At 41.3% G+C, this 21,971-nt stretch overlaps 1 protein-coding gene across 1 annotated transcript in view; it reads left to right on the top strand.

The window, feature by feature from the left end:
* The window catches only part of NIBAN1 (niban apoptosis regulator 1), a 137,860-nt gene that overhangs the window by 57,619 nt on the left and 58,270 nt on the right, over positions 1-21,971 (top strand). The window contains exons 2-5 of the mRNA XM_036912556.2: positions 3,137-3,267; positions 5,833-5,964; positions 9,181-9,295; positions 13,398-13,565. Coding sequence (XP_036768451.2) covers positions 3,137-3,267; positions 5,833-5,964; positions 9,181-9,295; positions 13,398-13,565 — 546 coding nt within the window. The remainder of the gene's footprint in view (positions 1-3,136; positions 3,268-5,832; positions 5,965-9,180; positions 9,296-13,397; positions 13,566-21,971) is intronic.

Here is a 21,971-nt window from a genome sequence, read left to right as displayed (position 1 = left end):
TCTCACAGCAGAATATTAAATAATAATAGTCACATGTTACTGAGCAACTAAAGTGTCAAGCACTGATATAGGCACTCTTTTACCTGTAGAATATCTCAATCTTCACAAAAGGCTGTGAAAATGGGAATCTTATTTTCCCCATTTTACCAGTGAGAAAATTGAGTCTCAGAGAGAAGCTCAGTGTTAACACAGCTACTAACTCATGCTTTTTGATTTGGCTCATTATAGATAATGTTTTATTTACTTGGCTTTAATTCAGGAATGCACTGAGGGTCTTTAATGTGCTGATAAGTGTTCCTGAAACATCTGTGAAAATGTGGGCTGTTTGCTTCAAGCGTGCAATGAGTGAGTGGGACAGCTGTCCTGTATGCAGCAGGGCAGGATGGCTCCAGTTAAAATGATAGAAAACAACCTGCTTTTGGCTTCTCCTTGATTTCTTAGTTCAGCTCACAGACCTTCCTCTGCTGGTTGGCTTGTGTGCTCCATCATCACCATTATCATCACTGATATAACTACAATGGATTATTGAATATTTTCTATGTGTCAGCTATAGTGCTGAGCACTTTTCTGCATTATTTAATATAATTACACGATAACACTATGAGATTACTCCTCTTGCTGTCTTCCCTTTTTATGAAGTAACTCACAGGATGTCCCACTGTTAGTAAGTTGTAGAGATGGGACTCAAACTCACCTATTTGACTCCAATGTCCATCTTCCTAACCCAGTGGTATTTTGCCTAACACCAAGCTTTGCTCTACTTGTCAAGATCTCTTCCTTGGACATTCCTTTATTTGGTTTAGATAGACTTAATCTAAAATGTATATATGTTGTAGGCATCACTTTAGGTTCTTTTCCCCTAGAAATTGTGATGTCATTAGTTGTTTTAGTCATATTTTGAACCAGTCATTAGGTTAATTTAGGTTACCTACCCAAAGAAGCTGTAATCTCTTTTTTAATAAATGCTGCCTGGTGGATGCTGTGTTCATGGAGCCATTTGCAGACATTCAAATCACAGGAGCATTTTACTCATTCATTGGGAGTGGCAGCATCATGGAACCTCAGTAGAAGGAGGGCAACCTAGAGGGAGGCTTTGTGATGTGGCAAGAAGTCAGCTTTCAAAGCTGTGTAGAGCTCCTCATAAAATGACATCCACCTCCTTTCATTTACATCCAGGTGCTTGCAAGATTGCAAAAATTAGCATCAAAAATTAATAGGCTTCTCTTCTGCTAAACACAATAATGATCAGTCAGACTGAAAGGGCAAATCTTGTTAATTGTTTATATGTTTCAGTGAGGTGAGACTCAGTCTCATTGTGGGAATTCTCAAAGATGTCCCACCCCTATATAAGAAAATAATAGATAAGGATATACAATTTTATTTCTTATGTGCTGTGTAAAAGCTAATAAAAATAATAACCAATTAGATAGCTATAAAGCCTGCATGGATTAAAGTATTATGCAAATACTGATTAATAGTAATACCATAAACTCACAGAGCAAGTAAAAGCATGCCTGATTCAAATTATAAGTGCTTTTATTTGCATTTCTACAGAAGCTATTATTAGTGGGTCTCAAAGCACTTTACAATTAATAATTATTAAGGCCCATAAATATGACCAGAAAATGGCATTTTATCAAGGGAATAAGCAAGAATTCCCCTCTACCTCTACATATCATGGAACCTGAATGCCTTGAGCTAAAGTAGGAATCTTCATCTGCAGAGTGTTCATGTCCTAAGGGTGTTTTGGGCTATGATTCCATACCTATAGAGGCTGATAGCTAAGGATTCAAAGTTCTTATCTATGTGGTTAGAACTCTTCACTTATTTTTGAAATTTTACATGCATAATAGTTCTAAACCAATCTTGCCAGTATGTTACATATTAATATTTCTCCATGAATATATCAAATTTAAAAAACAAAAATTATGCCAAGCTCATATGAAAGTATTTAAAAATATTGTGGAATGTTATGTCAAGTTAATTTTTTTCTCAACCTACTATCTCATTCCAAGGACTGTAAGCTTGTACACCCAGTCAGTGGACCTGTATTTATTTCTAGACTCTGTAGCAAGTCCTTGAGAGGTTGTGAAGATTTCTAATCTGCTTCAGAACATGCCTTGCCCTTTCTTCCTGTTTCTCCTTCTCCTTTCTCTCCTTTGCAATTTCCCTCTTCTCTGAAAAGCTAAGCATAGGCTGGAAAAGCTCAAGAATATCCCCAGTGCCTGACACCCCCTCTCTCCTCCCATCTCGAGTCCTCATGCTCCCACCACGTGGCTGGTCGTCAGTTTAATTTTCTTCTGATGCTGAAAGATCGTAGTGCAGTTGTTGGTTGTTATGGTGAGGCAGCTGTGGACATCCACAGTTACACCTCAGCATCAGGGAGGCTCTAAGAAGAGTGTGAACTTGTGAGCACCTTCCTTTATAGTTGGGGACTCCGGACTCCTGGAGAGAATGAGTGATGACTGAGCTCGTACAACTGGCTTCTGTCTCACCAGAGTTGGGATCAGACTCGACCAGAACCAGACCCGTTTCTAGACTCTTAAACCAAAGCTTTTCCCTCTACCTCATTGTAATTAAATGATGCTTTGGATCACACACAAAAATTTTTTAACCAGAAACATGGGAGTAGAACTAGCAGAAACAATGTTGTTGATTTTATTCAGTTCTATGGATCAGCATGACTAGAGGTGGAGCCGCAGGGATTTGAAAAAAAAAAAACTGGAGTGATTTTTTTGGAGTTGAAACGGTAGGTCCTGGGATTATTGTTAATGTAGTTGAATGACCGGAGGTAGAGAGGAATGAAGAGCAAGTTGAAGTGGAGAGCAGGGTGGATGGTTGAGTTTATGACCATGGCAATGAGTTGTTGATTTAAAATGAAGAAACATTCTATTGGTTATCGGACGGATGGTCTTAGGGATGACAGTATCTCTCAGGATGATGTCAGAAGGGGACAGAGATGAGGCATATGCAGCATGTATCGAAGGTCTCAGGGAATGTGATGTGGCCAACAGCAGATCCCTGGGGAACAGTCGTGCAAGGGAGACAGGAGGAGAGTTTGTAGAATTATGTGGTTATGCGTTTATTCTGTGAGAGATGCTAACTTTTCTAAATCTTGATTTTCCTATTTTTCCAGGGAAAACTGAGGCTACTATCAAAAACTTCAGTCCCTACTACAGTCGCCAGTACTCGGTGGCTTTCTGCAACCATGTTCGCAGTGAAGTAGAACAGCAAAGGGATTTCACATCACAGCTTCTGAAGACCAAGGTAACCCTTAGACATTTGGCTTACAAATTTCTCCCACTGAAGAGGAAGTCATAATGTTTCTGAAGTAAACAGTCCTTTGAATGGCAGTTAAGAAAAAATCTGTTCTCAAATGATTGCATGCTCAAAAAACTCTTGTTTGCCTGAAAGTTAGAATATATGGCTTCTTATTGATGGTGGTATTCATATAAAAGGAAAGCTAGCATGATCCACTTTTATTATTAGTTTTTCCCACATTGATACTTTGATCTGCTGTAAGTGAAGTTCAATAAAAAAACTCATAATTTCAGTGCCTCATACAATGGGTATTTTTATTTTGATTATTGATGAAATATGATTTTTTTCTCTTAATCCCCTAACTTCTTCTTCCCCTTTGCTCCATTATAATAACTACAATCTCAACAAATACTTATTGATATTACTATGTGCCAGGCCTTATTCTAAGAACTGGGGAGTAAGACAAATTCTTTGCATTTTTGTTATATTTAGAAGTAGCAAACAGACAATAAGAAGGTAAACAAATAAATATCTGGTGACAATAAATGCTACAAAGAAAAATAAAGTAGAAGTCTTATTTTAGCGATGCCATCTGTGCAGATGACATTTGAGCAGAAACTGGAGTGAAATAGAGCAGGCTGTGCAAATATCTGTGGGAAGCGTGTTCCAGGCAGATGGAACAGCAAGTGCAAAGTCCTCGAAGCAGTCATAAGCACACCAGGAAGGCGAGTGTGGTGAGAGCGGTTTGAGCAAGGGAGAAGGGATGAGAAATGACTGCAGAGTGACAGGCAGAACAGACCATGTGCGACCCATAAGCCACAATAAGGGTTTTTACTTTAAGAACAATGGGAAGTTACTGGAGAATGATTTATAATTTTAAGTGATCTTCCTGACTTCTCTACAAATAGGCTATGGGGAGGGACAAGAGGGGAAAATGGGGACTGGAAGGAGAATGTAGTAGCAGCCCAAGAAAAGGATGATGGCAAATTGGACCACGGAGGTGATGGTAGAGGTTGTGAGGAAGGGTCCCAGTCAGGATGTACTTGAGGTAGAGTGGGCAGAACTCACTGATGGATTAGGAAGGACATGACAGAAGAAGAGAAAAATCAATGATGAGTTCTTGGTTTTTAGCCAAAGCAAGTAAGTGAATGGAATTGCCTTTTACTCAGAGGAAGAGTCAAAGGTGCTTAGGAATCACAAGTTCACCTTTGCCCATGTAAGTTTGAAATGTTTGTTTGACATACACCTGTGGGAACACTGAATAGGGAGTGTGTGCTTGGATCTGGAGCTCAATGGAGAGGCTGGGGCTGCAGAATAGAAATATGGGAGTCGATTAGCATATAAGTGGTATGAAAGCCATGGGGCATAATGGAGGTAAAACACAGAGAAGAAAAGAGGTTCCATAATCAAGCTCTGGCCCCTCCAACCTTTGGAGACCAGTGAAAGGAGAAGGATCCAGAAAAATGGGCTAAGAAGAAATAGCTGTGGAAGAGGAGAAAAATCAGGAAAGGATGATGTGCCAGAAGGCAAATAAAAAAGGAGTTTCAAGAAGGAGGGAGTGATAAGGAAGGCAAGTAAAACCTCTGCTAAGAGGTCGAGTTGAGCTGCAATTTAGCAGCATGGGTGTATAGGGACAATGGATTGTTGTCCCCATAAAAGTGATTCTCAAAATTTAGGGAGCTTGTTAAAAATGCAACATTTGACCTGCACCCCCAGAGATTTGGATATAGTAAGTCTAGGGTAAGGCCACATTTTTAACAAATATATCAGTTGATTTAAGTGGCCCCAGTTCAAGAAATGCTGCAATAAGAACTAGAAAGTCAGCTTATCTATGGTTTCATCTCATTTAAAGAGAAGGGTGAGATTCCCCTCTTACCTGTTAAGATAGGAGATGGTCTTATTGTCTGTCAGGAAAGAATAATTCAGGAGGGAATTTATTTCATCCCTTTGCCAGTTCTTAAAAAGATCAGCATATCCATCGCCTCTGCATGGTTCCTGTAAGTTTTGCTTGAAAGAGGAAAGATGAGTTTCTAAAGGCACTGTGATTTTTTAATAAAGGAAAAATAGATGTAAATTCAGCAACCTATGAAAGACAAGAGGCCCATTCCTATGTTTTAAGATAATAAGGGAATTGAAACATGAGGCAGGATGGGAATTATCCCTCACACAGTTAGCCCAAGGGGAGACCCGACTAGGAATCTAGCAGAGACTCCCCTACAGCACTCATACCACCAGGGTTGGTGAGAAATCTTCAGGCTTGTAAGTAGAGAGGTGGGTTTGCTGGCTGGCCTGCTTGTTCTACCAGAGAGCAAACACGGTTTCCAGCGTGGGTTCCCAGAGTGTTGGGGCCTGGGAAACCACTGAACACTGGCTCCTGGGACTGCACCTGAGCAGTTGACGTGGGAAGAAAGGGCAGCATGCAGGGAGGCGGGCGAAGCTGCAGTTTCCCCAGGATCTCAGCCCAAGAGATATTCCTAAAATACTCCTTGAAATACCATGGATGGACTCAGTGGTAGCTCAGTGGTATGTTATCTTTTATTGTGATAATTAATTGTATTCATCTTCTTTAAGCCACCATTGGAGCCTGGAACCGTTTTGTATGAAGGAGAGTTGTCACAGTTTGTGGAAGACATAAAGAAATGGAAGGAGCGATACATTGTTGTTAAAACTGATTTTGCTGTGGAGAGCTATGAGAACAAAGAGGTAAGATGTTTCCTTGTTACTACTGGTTCTTGCAATATTCTTAAACATTGAGTTGATTGGCATGCCCTCTCCTTCAAGACAGATTTGTTCAGTAAGCCCTGACTCATGTAGGCACTCATTTCAGTTAACAGATGCTTATGGAATGCCTGTTACATGCCAACTGTTATCTAAAGTTCTGAGCATGTAGCAGTAGATAAGATACACACTTGCCCTCTAATGGGCAAGGTAGACTTTGAACAAGTAACTGGAAGTGAGTGTGAACATAAGTTATTCTGAATGACCAGTGCAGAAGCTGTCCTAATGATCATTCACCCTCCAGGTCTTTTTCAGTCATTACCCTGATATCGCTTCCTCTCTGCTCTGTGTCTCCATGTCTTCGTACTCATAAACCTACATGACAGGTTGCCAAGAAGTTAGTTAATAAAATAGATCATGATTTAATTTGCATGGGTTCCTCGGAATTCAGAATATTTCACATACTTTATTCCACTTATACCTACAGATATTTTTTCTTTTAACGTTTTCCTATTTCTCTCATTATTTTTCTTATCTTTAAAATGTGGAAGAAAATGAAGCAATATATGTAAAGTGCTTTTTACCTGGGAGGACTTCAGTTTTTATTGGTTCCCATTTCTTTTCCCATGTAAGCAGGAATAGAGGAAAAGAACTCTGGGCAGAGAATTTGGCAAGCTAAATTTTAGGTGGGGCCTCCACTAGAGAGTTATGATCCCATTGGATCCTTCCAGATCTCATACTGCACACATTTTTAGTCTACATAGATTCTGAAGCTCCCTTTGAAATGAATAGCTGCTACTTATCTGGCAGAGGTAGTAACATATTTAAAACTCTGCTCTCTTGACTCCAAGTTCAAGAGCAGTCAGGACAACCTTCATGGATATTCTGAGCAATACCCCTGATGCTAAACCATTAGGAAGAGGCTTCAGGCTGACAGACCAGTAAGTTCCCTTCACATTTCTGATGGAAAAAAGAATTAAATACAGGACAAACTTAGTCCACAGGCTACCAGGCAGTGCTCCAGTATTCTCTTGCATAGTTTTATTTTTTTCAGCATTCATTAAGCTAATATTTTCTCTGCTTATTGACTTTAGGATTTTATTCAACACTTGCCTTGCTCTCAGAAGGAAATTATCAGCACACTACAAATAATAACAAATCACCTTATGTTTTGTATGACAACATTACAGTGCTCTCTCAGGGAAGTTTGAGAGGAGACAGTATAGCATAATGGTTAATATTAATCACACCTTTACTAGTTACTGTATATGTGTCCTTATGGAAGTCATAATCCCTTTGAACCTCAGTTTTCTCATCTATAAAATGGTGAGCTTGATCCCTTTGTTACAATGTTTTGTAAGCATTGCACAAATGAATGCACTGATGCTCTTAGCATCTGGCCAAGCCCCAGCAGAGCCTAATCTAGAGCAGTTGTGATTGCTACTAGCTAATCAGGAGGAAACACTCCTAGAGCTTGCTCTTAAACTTATTAAGATTCTTACCACATTTAGCACTAACTGGAGTTTCATTCTGAGTCAAATTTTGGTGTTTTTTTTTTTTAACTCTTCTCATTTTTTTAAAGCTTGCTCTCTCAACTTGCTATTTATGGGCTATACTGCTTTCTTTACTTTGCTCATCATTTTCAAATGAACTTGTTCAGTTGTTCAGATAGGATGGCTGAATTGGGTGATAACCAATTTTTTTTTTAAACCTTAGAAATTAAAAAAAAAGTGTCCCATGCAGTTTGCCGTAATTCCTCAGTTTTCGTAATATTCATTCTCTCTTTAAAAATGTATAGGAGGGTGATTTTTAAAAATTACATCTTAGAGTTGCACATTAAGTACCTATAAATTGCCTATTATTTTATTGAGAGTCCAGTTTTGGCTGGTACCTAAGCAGGAACAAATGAAGCATTCTCATTGGATAATCACTTCCTACTTCCTGTTGGCTTGCACTGGGGCTGCACAGACCCAGGTATGAATCCTGAAGTTGCCATGTACTCACCAGTGGGTCATTGGCAAATTATTTAACCTCTTTGAGCTTCATTTCTCTCATTTACAAAGTGGAGATAATAACTAGCTCATTGTGCTGTTTTGAGGATTAAATAATACAATGTTTATGAAATCCCAGATTGGGGCTTATAAACACAATTCATATTGGAGGCCAGTCTGAATGGAACTGCTCCTAGACATTCTCAAAACCACACCAGGTGATATTCTCTCTGATGTGCTTAAGCAGCTATTTAGTGGTTTTTATAAGTATGAAAACAACCTTCTTAGATGTGCAAGAGTTTGCTTTGTTTGGGCCACTTCAGTCACTATCTTACTGATGCAGAATGTGTTACGTTATTCTGATTTTGTTTTTCTGATCAACGTTGCTTTAATTATTCTAGATTTTGGAGCCCACCATTTCTTGGTTTCAATTCTCAACTTGCTTTTAGATTATTTTCGATATTTTTCCTTAAGCAACCACCCTCCCCCCACCCCAATCAGATGTACGTCCTTAAATTTTATCTTCTTTGTTTGGCCTTGTGGGTGTATCTGCTTAACACACTGCTTTGGGGCTTTAACATTTACGTTTCTCATACAGCAGCGCCTTCTGTCTGCTGGCCAGGATTTGTTCTGATATCACGATATCGCACTTCCATCACAGATCATTTTACTGCAAAACAGTCCCACGTCTGAGAGCAAAGTGGCAGCATATATTATCATGGCAACGTTTTTATGTTTTGATGAAAATCTATGGCAACCATTATTGCAGTTAATGTCCCACAGTCTCATGAGTCATCAAAGTCCAAGCATTTGGGGCAGAAAATGTCTGTGTGCTTCATCACCCTATGGTTATCAGGATGATTAAGGGGCCAGCATCAAAAATGGTAAATGTGGTGCAGAATTTTTAGAAGTTGCTGAGGTTATGTTTGGCCCATTTGAGAAACATACCCTACGGTAAATGTCTCTGAGATTAGAAACCTTGACATACGATGTTGTGATCATCACACAAAAGTAGTCAAGTAATACTTTGTAAGTAGCAAGTATGCAAAACATGTATTAATGAATAAATGGCTCTTACTCGGTGACACAGTATGGGAATTGCTATCTCTGAGTGTATGTGTCTGGGTCTGTCTATTTCTAATGTTCCTGATATTTTCCGAAAGTCCAAATAGGGGAGAAAAATTGCTTATTTATGCCTTTCCTTTTCCAGGCCTATCAGAAAGGAGCTGCTCCTAAAAGCCGAATTCTTCCAGCTGGTGGCAAGGTGTTGACCTCAGAAGATGAATACAATTTATTGTCTGATCGGCTTTTCCCAGACCCTATTGGTGAGTGCTGCATTCTTTCCCAAGGCAAAATTCATTAAAGTGTTTTGTTTCAGGAGACTGGTGGGTCTTACTGGGAGAGGGTGATCTCACTGTCTAGGGACATTTGTCTGAAGACATTTCTGTTTGTCACACAACCTGGGAGGGTGGCACTACAGGCATTTAGTGGATAGAGGCCAGCAATGCTGTTAAACATCAGAATGCCCAGGACAGGCCCTGACAATGAAGAATTACCCAGCATGAAATATCAGTTTGCCAACGGTGAGAAAACCTGGGCTAGAGAGACCTGCATTATCCAACAAAAGATGTAATTTATCTTATTTAGGTAAACATTTTCCCAATTCTGTAATACACAAGTCAGTTACTATGTTTCTGGCACATACATAATGTACCACTGACTGGGCATCTTGAGGCTTTGAAATATATTACAAGATTAAGCAGCACTACATAGAACAGCAGAAATAAATAGACGGGGCCTAGGCTGTGAAATGTACAGTCCCATCTTTCAGTAAGCAAGCTTGGACCTGTCAGGTCCAAATTTTAGGATGATATGCAAATAAATTATCCTAAATCAACAGAATACTTTTAATGAGCGTCATAGTAACTTATAGCTACTGGGTAAAAAAAAAGCATTGCATTAATTAGCATATCTGTAAATAATAGCTGAATGATGCCATGGAAAGAGCATAGCATTGCACTGAGAATTTGGAGGCTGGATTTTTATCTAGTTCAAACTGTGACATTTACCAAGTGTTCTCCTCAGCTCTTGCTGACCCTCTCTGGTTTCTGTTTCTCCAACTTTAGGGCCTTCAATTTAAAAATCTAGAAGGATTTTCCCAGTTCTAACATACTTTGCTTCTCATTCATTCCATTTCCTCCACGTAGAGAAAGTGATGGTCAGGATATAGACTAAACACATTTCATGGAGATTCATGAGCTGTGGGAAATGTAGTAACTCCATCTGGCTTTGTGTAAATCATACTACACAGTAATTACTTGGTTTTTTTAAAGAGAGCTGTGGTTCTTATTAATTAATGGGTATAATCATTTCATTAGAATTTGTGGAGAAGATAATCATTTTATCAATTGATGTTTTGGCACAGAATGCTTAGTATAGTGTTTTTAATACTATTATAGGATTAGTACATGGACCATAAACCTAGATTAACAAACTATTACTCAGTAATTCAAGCTAAAATAGTACTTTATGTGCACTATACATATTATTATATTTTCTTTCAACATCTACTTCTATAATTTCTTGATTTTGGAGCCATTGCTAGAAATGGGAATACCAATATGTTGACTCTTGAGAATCTCTCCAAAAGAACTTTCCAATGAAATTAGCCAAAACAGACAATAAATTTATTGATTTATTGATGAAATCATATCAGAAGGAATGAAAAGGGCTGTATGACTAATGGCATTTGGCCCAAGGCTTCACAGTGGGGTATTTCAATGACCCCTTTTATTGTATGGTGTGGCCTTCTGAGTTTTAAAAATAGAATACTCTACAGTGGGCCATTTGTGGTATCTTTGTCACTCAACTCAGAAAAATGCAAATTAATAGCATCTGGAAAATTGTAAAAGTTACATGGGAGATAACTACAAGCTAATAGGAGTAAATTTTATGGGTCTTACTTTTTAATGCAGAGGGTTGATGTTACTTTCACTTGTCTGTACAAAATTGTGACATCATGGAAAGGGTGAGGAGAATTGACTCATGAAGCCCTGCTAATCTGGAGAACTCACTGTATAATACTAATTCTACTTGAAAGAATAAAGACACAGTAAAGATGGGAGGAATTTAGCCTTATCTAAAAAAAAATTCTAGAGGGTAATGAATAACTATGTCTTCTTCACATAGTATTCTGCTACAAAAATGTTTCAATAATGCCCCCGTGTTTTGCTTAAGTGATTCACTGATTTGGCATTTTGTTCATTAGAACCCAGTTTGCTGCATACAACCTAAAACTCAAATTAAATACATGAGGTTTTATTATCTTGCTGAAAATATCTGGGTATCACAAGCCCAGGTCTGGTGTGGCAGTTCTGTAAATACCAGGGACTCTTTCTAGTTTCTCCCCCTTTACCTCTAGGTGGTGGCCTTTACTGACATAGTCCAACGTGGCTGCTGGAGGACCAGCCAAGGCTTTCTCTCCCCAGACAGTAAGGACAAAAGGGGAAGAGGCAGGGACATTCCCTCTTTAAAGGATATTTCCAGGACGTTTTATTGCCACTTCAGTTCACATCCCGTTGGCCAGAACTTAGTGGTTACGGCACACCAAATTGCAGTGGAGACCAGAAATGTAGTCTTTATTCTCTGCAGTCACTCAGTCAACTAAAAATCAGGGGTTTTGTTACTGGGAAAGAAGGGGAGAATAAATAATATGTTATAACCTGAGGTCTCTGCTACAGCATTCAGTCATTCATTCATTTGTCCATTCATATGTTGATTTGTTCTTATGTTCTTATGCCCCAGGAAGTCTATTCTTTATCTAAGCCAATCTCGATTTATTTATTTGCCAGCAGCAAAACTCAGTTCTGGAGCCTCCTTTATGGTTATGATCGATTTCTTGGTAACCTCAGTGCTTTCCGTGGCCCCTTAGAGGGTCCTTCCTCCCTTCGTTTCCCCAAGATTGGTGCTCATTATGTAGGCAGGGAGCACAGAGCCAATTTTTTCTGCTGCTTTTCTCCATGAGTCTGGAAATAAGCTGGACTCATTTAACCAAGTGCAATATCTTATGACTGGAATGCATGGAGGGGAGTAAAGTTTAGGTAGGAGATCTGAATAGTAGCATGTTTAGTAGGTTTAACATGAGTTTCTTGGAATTGGTTTTGAGGGAAATGGTAAAAAGTCCATTGTTAAAAGCTTTTAAATTTTCCTAGGGCAACATATCGCATGTGTTCATTCAATAAACTGCAGTTGAATGTCTACAGGCTCCATGACTGCACCATAGGCTGAGCCTACGGAGACACGTAGGTGCAGTTGCCACCCTCTGGGAGCTCCGGGGCCGTGGTTCTGCTTCCTCATGAGGGGAAGCACGTGAGAGCCAGTGGGGGAGCCTACATCACTCCTTGTCCCCCACCCTGAGTGCGGGTGTCAGCATGTGGTGCCAGATCGCTACAGTATTTCGGGAGAACGAGGGAGGGACACCCAGCTGCCTCTGCTGGCAGGGGGAGGTGCGAACAAAGCCCCTCCAGAAGCTTTTAATTGACTTTTGAAGGATCAACTAGAATTTTCTATGAGAAAACATGAAGGACAAGAAGAAAGAAAAGGTAATATGAACTGCAGAAACAATAGACAATATTGAGCAGAGACTGAGGGCGGGAAACCAGCTCAGAAGAAGACAAACACTAGTGCTTGACAGGGGAGGGGAGAGAAGGGGCTGCGGAACCACAGAGGTGACAAAGAAGAAACACTTTTTAAAAAGCATCAAGGACACCAGGAGAGAAGTGATCCTGGAAGTCAAGGGAAGAGAATGTTTTCAAAAGAAGGGGTGGTTTGCAGCAACACATGTTTCAGATCAGGTTAAAAGGACAGAGAATGAAAAAGAAGCCACAGGCTGGCAGTTTGGACGATATTAATGACCTCCATCCACAATTGGCCTTTGGGACTGGCGAGGCAGGAACAAGAGTGAGGTGAGAATAGGGGGTGAGTCGTGCAGACATCCAGTGCCAGTCTGCAGTGACAAGGAGGAGGGAGAGGGCGCAGGGCAGGGAACGGAGCTGGTGGAATGGGAGCTGATGGGGAAGGAGGGTGAGTGTCTGCCCAGGAGGACAGGCTAGCTTGAAGAGGGCCAGGGGGAAGCACAAGCCCTGACTGTGGGTCATTTGCCAATGTGAGGAAGTTGAGAAAGGCTGTCTGGTGGCCTTGGCTGTCACTGAGGAGTAGGAGGTGAGGCCACCTGCTGGAGGGAGACAGGAAGCTGGTGGAGGGAGCACGTGGAGCCTGAGCTCGTTTTCCATCACCCTGTGAAGCCATCTCACACCACCTTCCCATCCCATGGCCTGCCGCATCCCAGTTACCCTCACAGCCTCAAATAAGAACTTAAATAAAAGATGCACGTTTTAACACATCTTTGTGTCTTCAATATTTCCTTAGTGTCCAGTGAGAAGGAGAACGCCCAGCCCTTCGTGGTCCTGCCAAAGGAATTCCCAGTGTACCTGTGGCAGCCGTTCCTCAGACACGGCTACTTCTGCTTCCAGGAGGCCGCCGACCAGAGGAGGTTCAGCGCTCTGCTGAGTGACTGCATCCGGCACCTGAACCGCGGTAAGGCTGCCCGCTCTCCCCCCTGCGCTGCCTTTCCGCAGGTGGCCTGTCTGTTAGAATGGCCTGGGAAGAGCCGCAGGTGGCGCTGCCCCCGGGAAGGAGAGGGAAATCAAGTGAACCAGGGCTCCATCCACAAGGAGCGTGGCCGCCGTGCCGGTTGTTCAGCCAGGTCTGGGAGCCTCAGGCACAGGATGCGGAGCGGTTATCTGGTGGCCCGCGTCCACCTGCATGCAGAGTGCCATATTCATGCATATAATTTTGCATATAAATCATGCTCTTCCTCTTGCCTGATTTTTTTTTTTTTTTAATCCAAATGACAACAAAAATGTGCCAGTTGTTCCTGGCAAAATCCTAGTCTTTGTGACCTTTCTTGTTTATTCTCACTTTTATTTCTGAGTAACAGTTACTCAAACTTTAGGTCACATAAGAATCACCTAGAGAGCTCATTAAATGTGGATTCTGGGGCTCTGCCCTCCGGTATTCTGGTTCGCTGGGTCTGTGGCAGAGCCCTGGTTTGCCTTTCTAACCAAGTGCCAAATGCCGCTGAAGGTGCCAGGCCCGGGGCACACCTGGAGAGGTGCTGCTTCGGGCCACTTTGCCTCTAGGTATGGGTTTAATTCATACCGTTTCTATTTTCATTTCCTATATGATGTGTTTGATGAATTGGTGTGAGTGCTGTTTTTTCTAGACTCTGTGAAGCTTTCAGTTACAGATAATTGAGCTCTTTGTCCTTTAGCAACTGGAAAGGCTGCTAGTCAAATATTATCGTGGGCTCGCTCTGTACCAGCCTTGAAGCTTTGAGGAACAGAATGATGAACCAGGCCCAGTTCCTCTGTCTGGGGTCTACACTCAAACAGGGAGGAGGGGCAAACACGGGTACAAATTCAGAAGGTAACTTAATAGTTATCAAAGGTAAGGTGTTGCAGAGTAACTAGAGGCCACTACATGGGGAAGAAGGGCGTGCAGGGCTTCAGGCTTGTCAAAGGAGGCCTCCTTGAGCAGCTGGCATTTGAGCTGAGACACCTCATCCATCTACTCCTGTATTTCCAAAATAGGCTAATTTCATTATTGGCTTCAAGTTCTGAGGTTTCCCTGAGGGTGTCAGTCGCACTGAGCAAAAGTCAGTAGAGATGCATGTCAGCCTGCTCTGGATTTTAGCTGTGTATTGACAGAAGCTACTGGAAAAAGATACTGTCACTCTATTTTGCTATAGCGACTCTGAGTAACACTGGTCTAATAGTGGCTCATAACTAGTTAAGGACTTTATAACAATGATACCTTATTAATCTTGCCTTGTGGTTTTGATGTTTTGGAAACAAAGAATTGCCCGGCACTGGCTGCTCCATCTAGCTCATTTTTCAGTACACTTGCACCTCTGTGTGCAGGGCCTGGGTCCAGTACGAACATGCAGTTGGCACTAAACACAAGAAACATGAAGTTTCACTAAGCAGAGAATGTTCTCTCCCCAGCCAGATGGGACTTGCTTCATTCCCCCCCTTCCATGTACATAATAGGAAATTCTCTGGGGAGTTTTTGGATGTTGTGTAGCCTGCTTTTAGACTCCATTTATGGAAGATTCCAGTTAATTCAGATCCCAGCTCTGCTCTCCAGTATGTTATCAAAGGCACTAGGAAAATGAGGTCTAGTCACATTGCCTTGTTCTCCATCACATTCCTGTGTCCTGAAATACCAGTCTTCCTCACTGAGGCTTCATGCAGGCTTGATGTGATTTGGCGTCATTTCCAGGAGTTCTACTAGAACCACACAGGAAACAGTCCTTGACTGCTGTGGGCCCAAGATGCACCACCCGTCTTTACTGAATCGCTATTTTTGTCTCAGTCTCAGATCTGTTATTCACTGCAATCTTGAATAAGCCGACAAGAGGTTCCCCAAAGTCCCAGCTAACCATTATTTTTTCCTTAATTACTAGGAAGGCATAGGAAGAGGTGTAAAATTAGGGCTGTGATAAGGGCCAGAAACCCTGAGGGGGCTGCAGGGAGGTTCTGCTCTCCGCCTGCTGTTCTCGCTTTACGGGCTCTCAGGCCGCCAGGCACCTCCGTTGGAAACAGGATCTGAGACATTCTAGCAGCCGATGCTGGGCCACTATTGATCCCATTCACTCACAAGTCCTCAGGGATCTTTTCCCTCAGTTTTACTGATATATAATTGACACATAACATTCGGTTGGTCCGAGGTGTTGCATAGTGATTAGATATACGCATGTATTACAAAATGATCACCACAGTAAGTTTAGTTGACATCCATTACCTCACAGAGTTTTTTCTTGTGATATTTTTTTTGGGATGGGAACTTTTAAGATCTATTGTCTTAGCCACTTCCAAATGTACAATACAGTAATATTAACTATAGTCACCAAGCTATACATTAATTATATCCCAGAATTTACAACTGGAAGTTTCTGCCTTTTGACCACCTTCACCCATTTCCCGCACCCACTCTGCCCCCTGCCTTTGGCAACCACCCATCTGATCTCTGCTTTTATGAGTTAGTTTTTTTAGATTTCACATATAAATAAGATGGTACACATATTTGTCTTTCTCTGTCTGATGTATTTCACTTAGCATAATGCCCTCAGGGATCTATGAGGGAAGATAGTTTCAGTGCCTTTCTGGTAAGTTCCACCAGGGATGTCTGTCACTTGGAGTTCCAGGATACCTTCCTTAGTGCCCAAATCCCAGCACAACCCAGCCCACTTGCCCCAGGAGTTATGGGTTCAAATTGGTCTGGGTATCTGTGTCCATTCATTCTGCACCTGGAGCCACTTTTCCTGTTCCTCCCTGTGGGGTGGGTGGTTTCTTGTTTAACCCTGACAAAGGTCCTAATTATACCCTGTTCTTGGACAATAAGGCTGTGTCCTAAGGCAGGTATGAGCAAGCAGAGGGCTCTCTCTGTTCCTTCCTTCAAGAGAGGGTACTGCCTCTGGACAGGTATTTGAAAGATTATCTCCACTCCTTAAGGTGCTAAAGATGTTTGTGTTTGTGTGTGTGAGTGTGTGTGTGTTTTGTTTCTGGCACCTCTTCACTGAGCAGGCCTGAGAAAACTACCAGACTCATAGCCAGTGAAACACTCCACCCCAGAACACTGGACCAAATATCAAGCTCCTTGTGTGGCGTGTGCCTAGAGCACCTGCTGTCCTCTGTCTTTGGGAATCATACCACAGTCCCTTATCCCAGTGAGGACAAGCCACAAAATGGCCTGTTATAAAGCCAAGATTCTCCAAGATGGTCCTGTTTTAGACCAGTTTTTATTGTCCAAAATTCAGTCCTATTCTTCAGAGTTTTAGTTTGCAAAATACAATCATTGTAGTTACAGGGATTGGTTAAAACTTAACAAATATGGAGAGTCGTACACATGCAATATGGAATAATGATCATTATCAATGTGGCTCTGTCTTTTCAACTCAGGATACTCATTTCTTGGCATGGGAATTTGCAAGAAGGGGAAAAAGTGTTCCTGGTGGGAGGAACAGGATGTGTGGGGGCCAGGAAGAGAGTCAGAGATGGGCCTTCAGAGGAACTGAAAGAATTGTGTGGCTCATGCTTCGAGAGGAGAGGAGCCATGTGAGGATGGGGAGACAGGTAGGATCCAGGCTATAAAGGGCTTTGTGATGCCTCATAAGGGCGATAGGAGACCATTAGGGGTTTTTAAGCACATCAGTGACTCAGTCGTATATTCACTTTAGAAAGGTCACACTGGCTGCTGCCCGGGCAGGGGATGGGAGGGTGGCCTGCTGGGAGGCCAGGAGGAGCTTTGGCAGGCAAAGTGGTAGCCTGCTCCAGAGGTAACGATGCAGATGACTAGAGTGGCTGCAGAGGACAGATACTCAGGAAGCAGAAGCAGCAGAACTGGAGGACAGACGGATTAGGTGGGCAGTGGGGCAGAGGGTGCAGTCCCAGGTTCTGCCATCCAATGAGATGGGAACCTTGTGCAAGGAGGAGCACATTCCAGGGAAAGGAGACAACGTGTCCGGTGCTGCAGATACTGAGTTGGAGAACCCCGTGGACACTGGGTGAGGAAGCCTCATGTACAGATGTCTGGACAAGGCTGGAGAGCAGGTGCACATCTGGAGTGGAGACACAGGTGGGAGGTCAGCAGCCTGTGTGTGGCTATTAAAGCTATGGCTGACTGTGTAGGAAGGATGTAGCTTGAGTGCCCCTCAAAGGCAGACGCTGTGGTTTTTCTCTCTATCCCCAGCAACTGGCTGAAGGCCTGGTGCCTGGTGCCTGGTACAGGCTCTCTTAATATCTCCACCCTCCATCCTGAGGCATAGTTGCACATATGCCCATGTGTGAAAAAGCATGGAGCATGTATGTTGGTGCAACTCAAAGATGTTTGTACTCAAAATCAGTAAAACATTAGAATAAAATGGGTTGGTGCTTTGATGTTAAGTAAGTCCTCAATTAGTCACTCACTACGTGATTCTGTGATTTTACCATTGAACTGTTAGGCAACATGTTCATCAAGAATATAAATCCCTTGTGAAATTGAGTGACTGTTAGGCTCTCTGACCCACCCTCTCCATACAGATAGCTACTCAACTGCCAGTGTCTCTTCTGTATTTTATTCCAAGTTCACTGCTACCAACCTGCTTTGGGACTCACATAAAAGCATTCCCAGAGGCTTATGGTAGATCTTACTTTTTCCAATTATTGTCCTCTCCTTCTACATGTAACAGTCAGATAAATCACCTTTGAACAGTTTTTCATTAAAATCCTTCAGCAGCACTGCCATTGCTGAAAATGAAACACTTCATTCCAAAGAGACCAACTGTGTCTGCTTTCTTACTGTTTTTGAGCACAGACCTCTTTCCCCCAACCTTGCTGCCCTATCCCTCCCGCCTTCTCTGAGTGGGAATTTTACTTGGACACCTTTGGCCTTTGCACATGCCTGCAACACCCACTCCCCCTTTCCACCTATTCAAATTCTCTTTTGCTTCTTGAAGACAAGCATCCATCTGACCTCCGCCACGAAGACTACAGGGTAACTTCACTAGGGCCTGTCGTCTGTCCCACTGATTGGATTCTCACCGCATTCTGCCTTACACGATTCATGTTCATGTCTAGTTGTCCTGCTGCTCTAACTCTATCTCAAGTTCCTCGAGGGAAATCTCGTGTTCCCCTTTGTGTCCCCCTGTGCTGCTCACATGAGTGTCTAGTGTTTCATAAAATGGCTCGAAGACACTAATGAATTAATAGCAATACTCAAGGAAAGCTGATTTCAGAGTTTAAGTGCAATTTCAGAGATGACAATTATAAACGTGCTTTGGCCTAATGTGTTAAACAAATTGACATGAACGAGTAAAGGAATTTGTCACTATAAAGCCCAAAGGGTTTGGGGGAACAAAGGAGTTGGATGTTAGCGGGCAGCCATCGCTGGGCGGATGGTGATTCTGGAAAAGAGGTGGAATGCTGGCACAGCTGTGCTACATTAGCTTGAAGGACAGCCAGGACTGCCACCGAACAAGTGCCAGTTGTCCCCATTATCAGGATCACTAAAGTGGGGACAGTAGAATATCTGGGAAGCCTGAGGGCACCTGGGTTGAAAAAGATAGTATAAAAGAGCCTAAGGGATTTTGATGAAAAGAACACGATGCTCTAAAGATACTGCAAGCCTCTGCTTCTGTACAACAGTTCCATGCCCTCCGACAACTCAGACAGCCACTGGTGCTGGTGGTGGTGACTTAGGCTGATTGTGGAGCTGTAACAGTAATTGAACTTTGGAATTGGTTGCTGTCAGGGCTGTATACCATGAGCTCTTCTTCCAGAAAACCCGTACCAAATCAAACGCCTTCTTTGGATTTGGTTTTGATACCCGCACATTTTAGGTATTCAATAAATGTACTGAACTGAATTTTGAAATGGGAAAGAATCTTATGAATCAAAGTCGATTGAGCACATCCATTTTTTGGTGTGTTTATGTGAACATGTTTTATCCTCTCTACTACTCAATAGCAGATCTCAGATCTATTTTGACTCATCTTCTACTGGGAACAGTATCTCCTCAGCACATTATCACCTGGAAGCAAGTTCATTACTTGAGGGACTAGGTGTCTAATGTGGACATCAATTGATTTTACCTAAACTATACAATGAATTTTATTTTGTTATATATGAAAATGTACTTCTGAATTTGTGGCACCTGCTTGTATTTATAGATGCACAAATCTATGAGTTAGAAAATTCCAACTATGGTATCTTCTGGCTACTTTACTACAAATGAATAATGTTGACTGGACTAGATAAATAAAAGTACAACATCATTTTGTATGCTTTTCCTTATTAAAAAGTATTCTGTAGTGTACTTTTGTTGCAATGCATAAAAGCTTCTATGCATTGTAAACAAAAATGCTTGCTAAATGACTGTTTAATAAACAACTAGCTATCAATTTCCAGTTTTCATAGGAGTGTCCCAAACACCATTCTTTAACAGAATTCTTTCTGCTTAGAGATTACATTCTCTCCTCAAGTTGAATCTGTGCTTTCAGTCTCATATAGTTAGTTAATATTACAAGTTATAAATATTTCTCTCTGTCCCTTTGTGAATAAGTCATTTTCTCTTAAGACGTTATCACTCACATTCCCCTCTCTGATCCTTGCTTACTGTTTGTAAAATTCTAACTTTGGAAGGGACATTAGCGGTCACCTATTCCAACCCCTCAGCATTTGTTTGTGACAAGACTAGCATAGTGACTTGTCCAAGGTCACGGCTCATTAGTGGTAGAGGACCAGTTGTCCTGACACCCAGTAACATCTGCTTCAGTTAAACATACTTATTATCTTTTCAGCATTACTTTTTAAAAGACTCATTCATCTCCTGGTCATTTAAAACACACTTGTATTAAATCAAAGTACTCTCAAGATACATTTGCATGATCCAAAGAGAGGTAAACCCAGAGTAATTCACTTGAGGTCATCTGAGATCTGGGATTTTTCTGGTTTCTTGATAGGTAATACTTGTCTGAGTTTAACTTGATATTCTGTCCACCAGCTAAACAGGACTGTATCTTTTAGTTTAGATATGCTAAAATAATTGATAATGTAGTTTGTCTATTGGTTAAATTTGTGTAGTATAAAATGCAAACCATAAATGGTTTTGCACAGTTTAAATTATGAACAATTTGTAAAGGAAGTTTATACTGCTTTGAAGACATGAGTTAGAATACTTTAAAAAAATAGATCTAAAATAAACCAGACAGAAAAAGACAAATACTGCTTGGTATCACTTATACGTAGAATCTTAAAACAACAAAAGTCAAACTCATAGAAACAGAGTAGAAAAGTGGTTGCTAAGGCTGGGGGAAAACGGGAAATAGGGAGAGATTAGTAAAAGGTATAGTGCTTCAGCTGTAAGATGAGTTAAGGTCTGAGGATATAATGTAAAACATGGTGACTATAGTTAATAACATTGTATAATTGAAATTTGCTAAAAGAGTAGAACTTAGAAGATCTCACCCTCCCAAAAAAGATAAATATGTGAGGTGACAAGTATGTTAATTAACTAATGGGGGGAGTCCCTTCAAAATGTATATGCATATCACCATGATGTTCACTTTAAATATCCTATAATTTTATTGGTTAATTATACCTCAATAAAACTGAAATGCAAAGCTGAAATAACAGGTCTAAAGATGTTCATATTATTTATAATTACAGATTTACTTCAATTACTTGAAACTTTCACAACAATCTAAGAGTTAGAACTGAGAGACCAGGCCAGAGACTAGAATAAATAGAACTCCTGTCTCTCAGCCATTTAGCCTTTATCAGCAGAATATTAACATACATATATATTCTTAGGTTCATTTGTTGCCTAAAGCTATGTTGGCACTGAACTACTTCTGAATACTTCTTTAGACCTGTCAAACTCGCATTACCATTTCAGCGAAACCACTGATTCCTGCGTACCAGCACTGCACCCCCACTCCTACCATCACGTCCAGTGAACCAAGTAGCTCTTTTGGTATGAAGGTCTAAAAGTTGTACCATTATGGCAGTCAAGGGAAACAAATCAGAACAATAATAAAAAAGATTCAACAAGCAAGGAGTTGAAGTTAATGCAAGCAAATTTTTTTGTGCATTTTCGATTGGGCAAATTCTGGACAGTTTTTGATGTTATGACTGACCTTGGCAAACCTTGAATAAAGTTTTTTTCTTGTGGATGGAATATAGGTAGATTGAAACGTACTTACTAAAATGACAGAGCACATGGGATGGCTGCATTAAAATGTGGCTAGATCATCAAAATTACAAAAGAACTCTATTTGGCATATATTCCTGGACTTCTTCCAAAAATCAACAGTCAGGAGAGTTTGGAGAAAATTCTCACCAATTGTTACGAGGTGAGCCACAGTCCTTCTTACACTGTGAACAAATTTAGAGCATGTGA

The sequence above is a fragment of the Manis pentadactyla genome, chromosome 9, assembly GCF_030020395.1.
Source record: "Manis pentadactyla isolate mManPen7 chromosome 9, mManPen7.hap1, whole genome shotgun sequence".
In the NCBI taxonomy this organism is placed as follows: Eukaryota; Metazoa; Chordata; class Mammalia; order Pholidota; family Manidae; genus Manis; species Manis pentadactyla.
The sequence above is the reverse complement of the archived record's forward strand: the minus strand, read 5'-3'. Positions and strand labels throughout refer to the sequence as shown.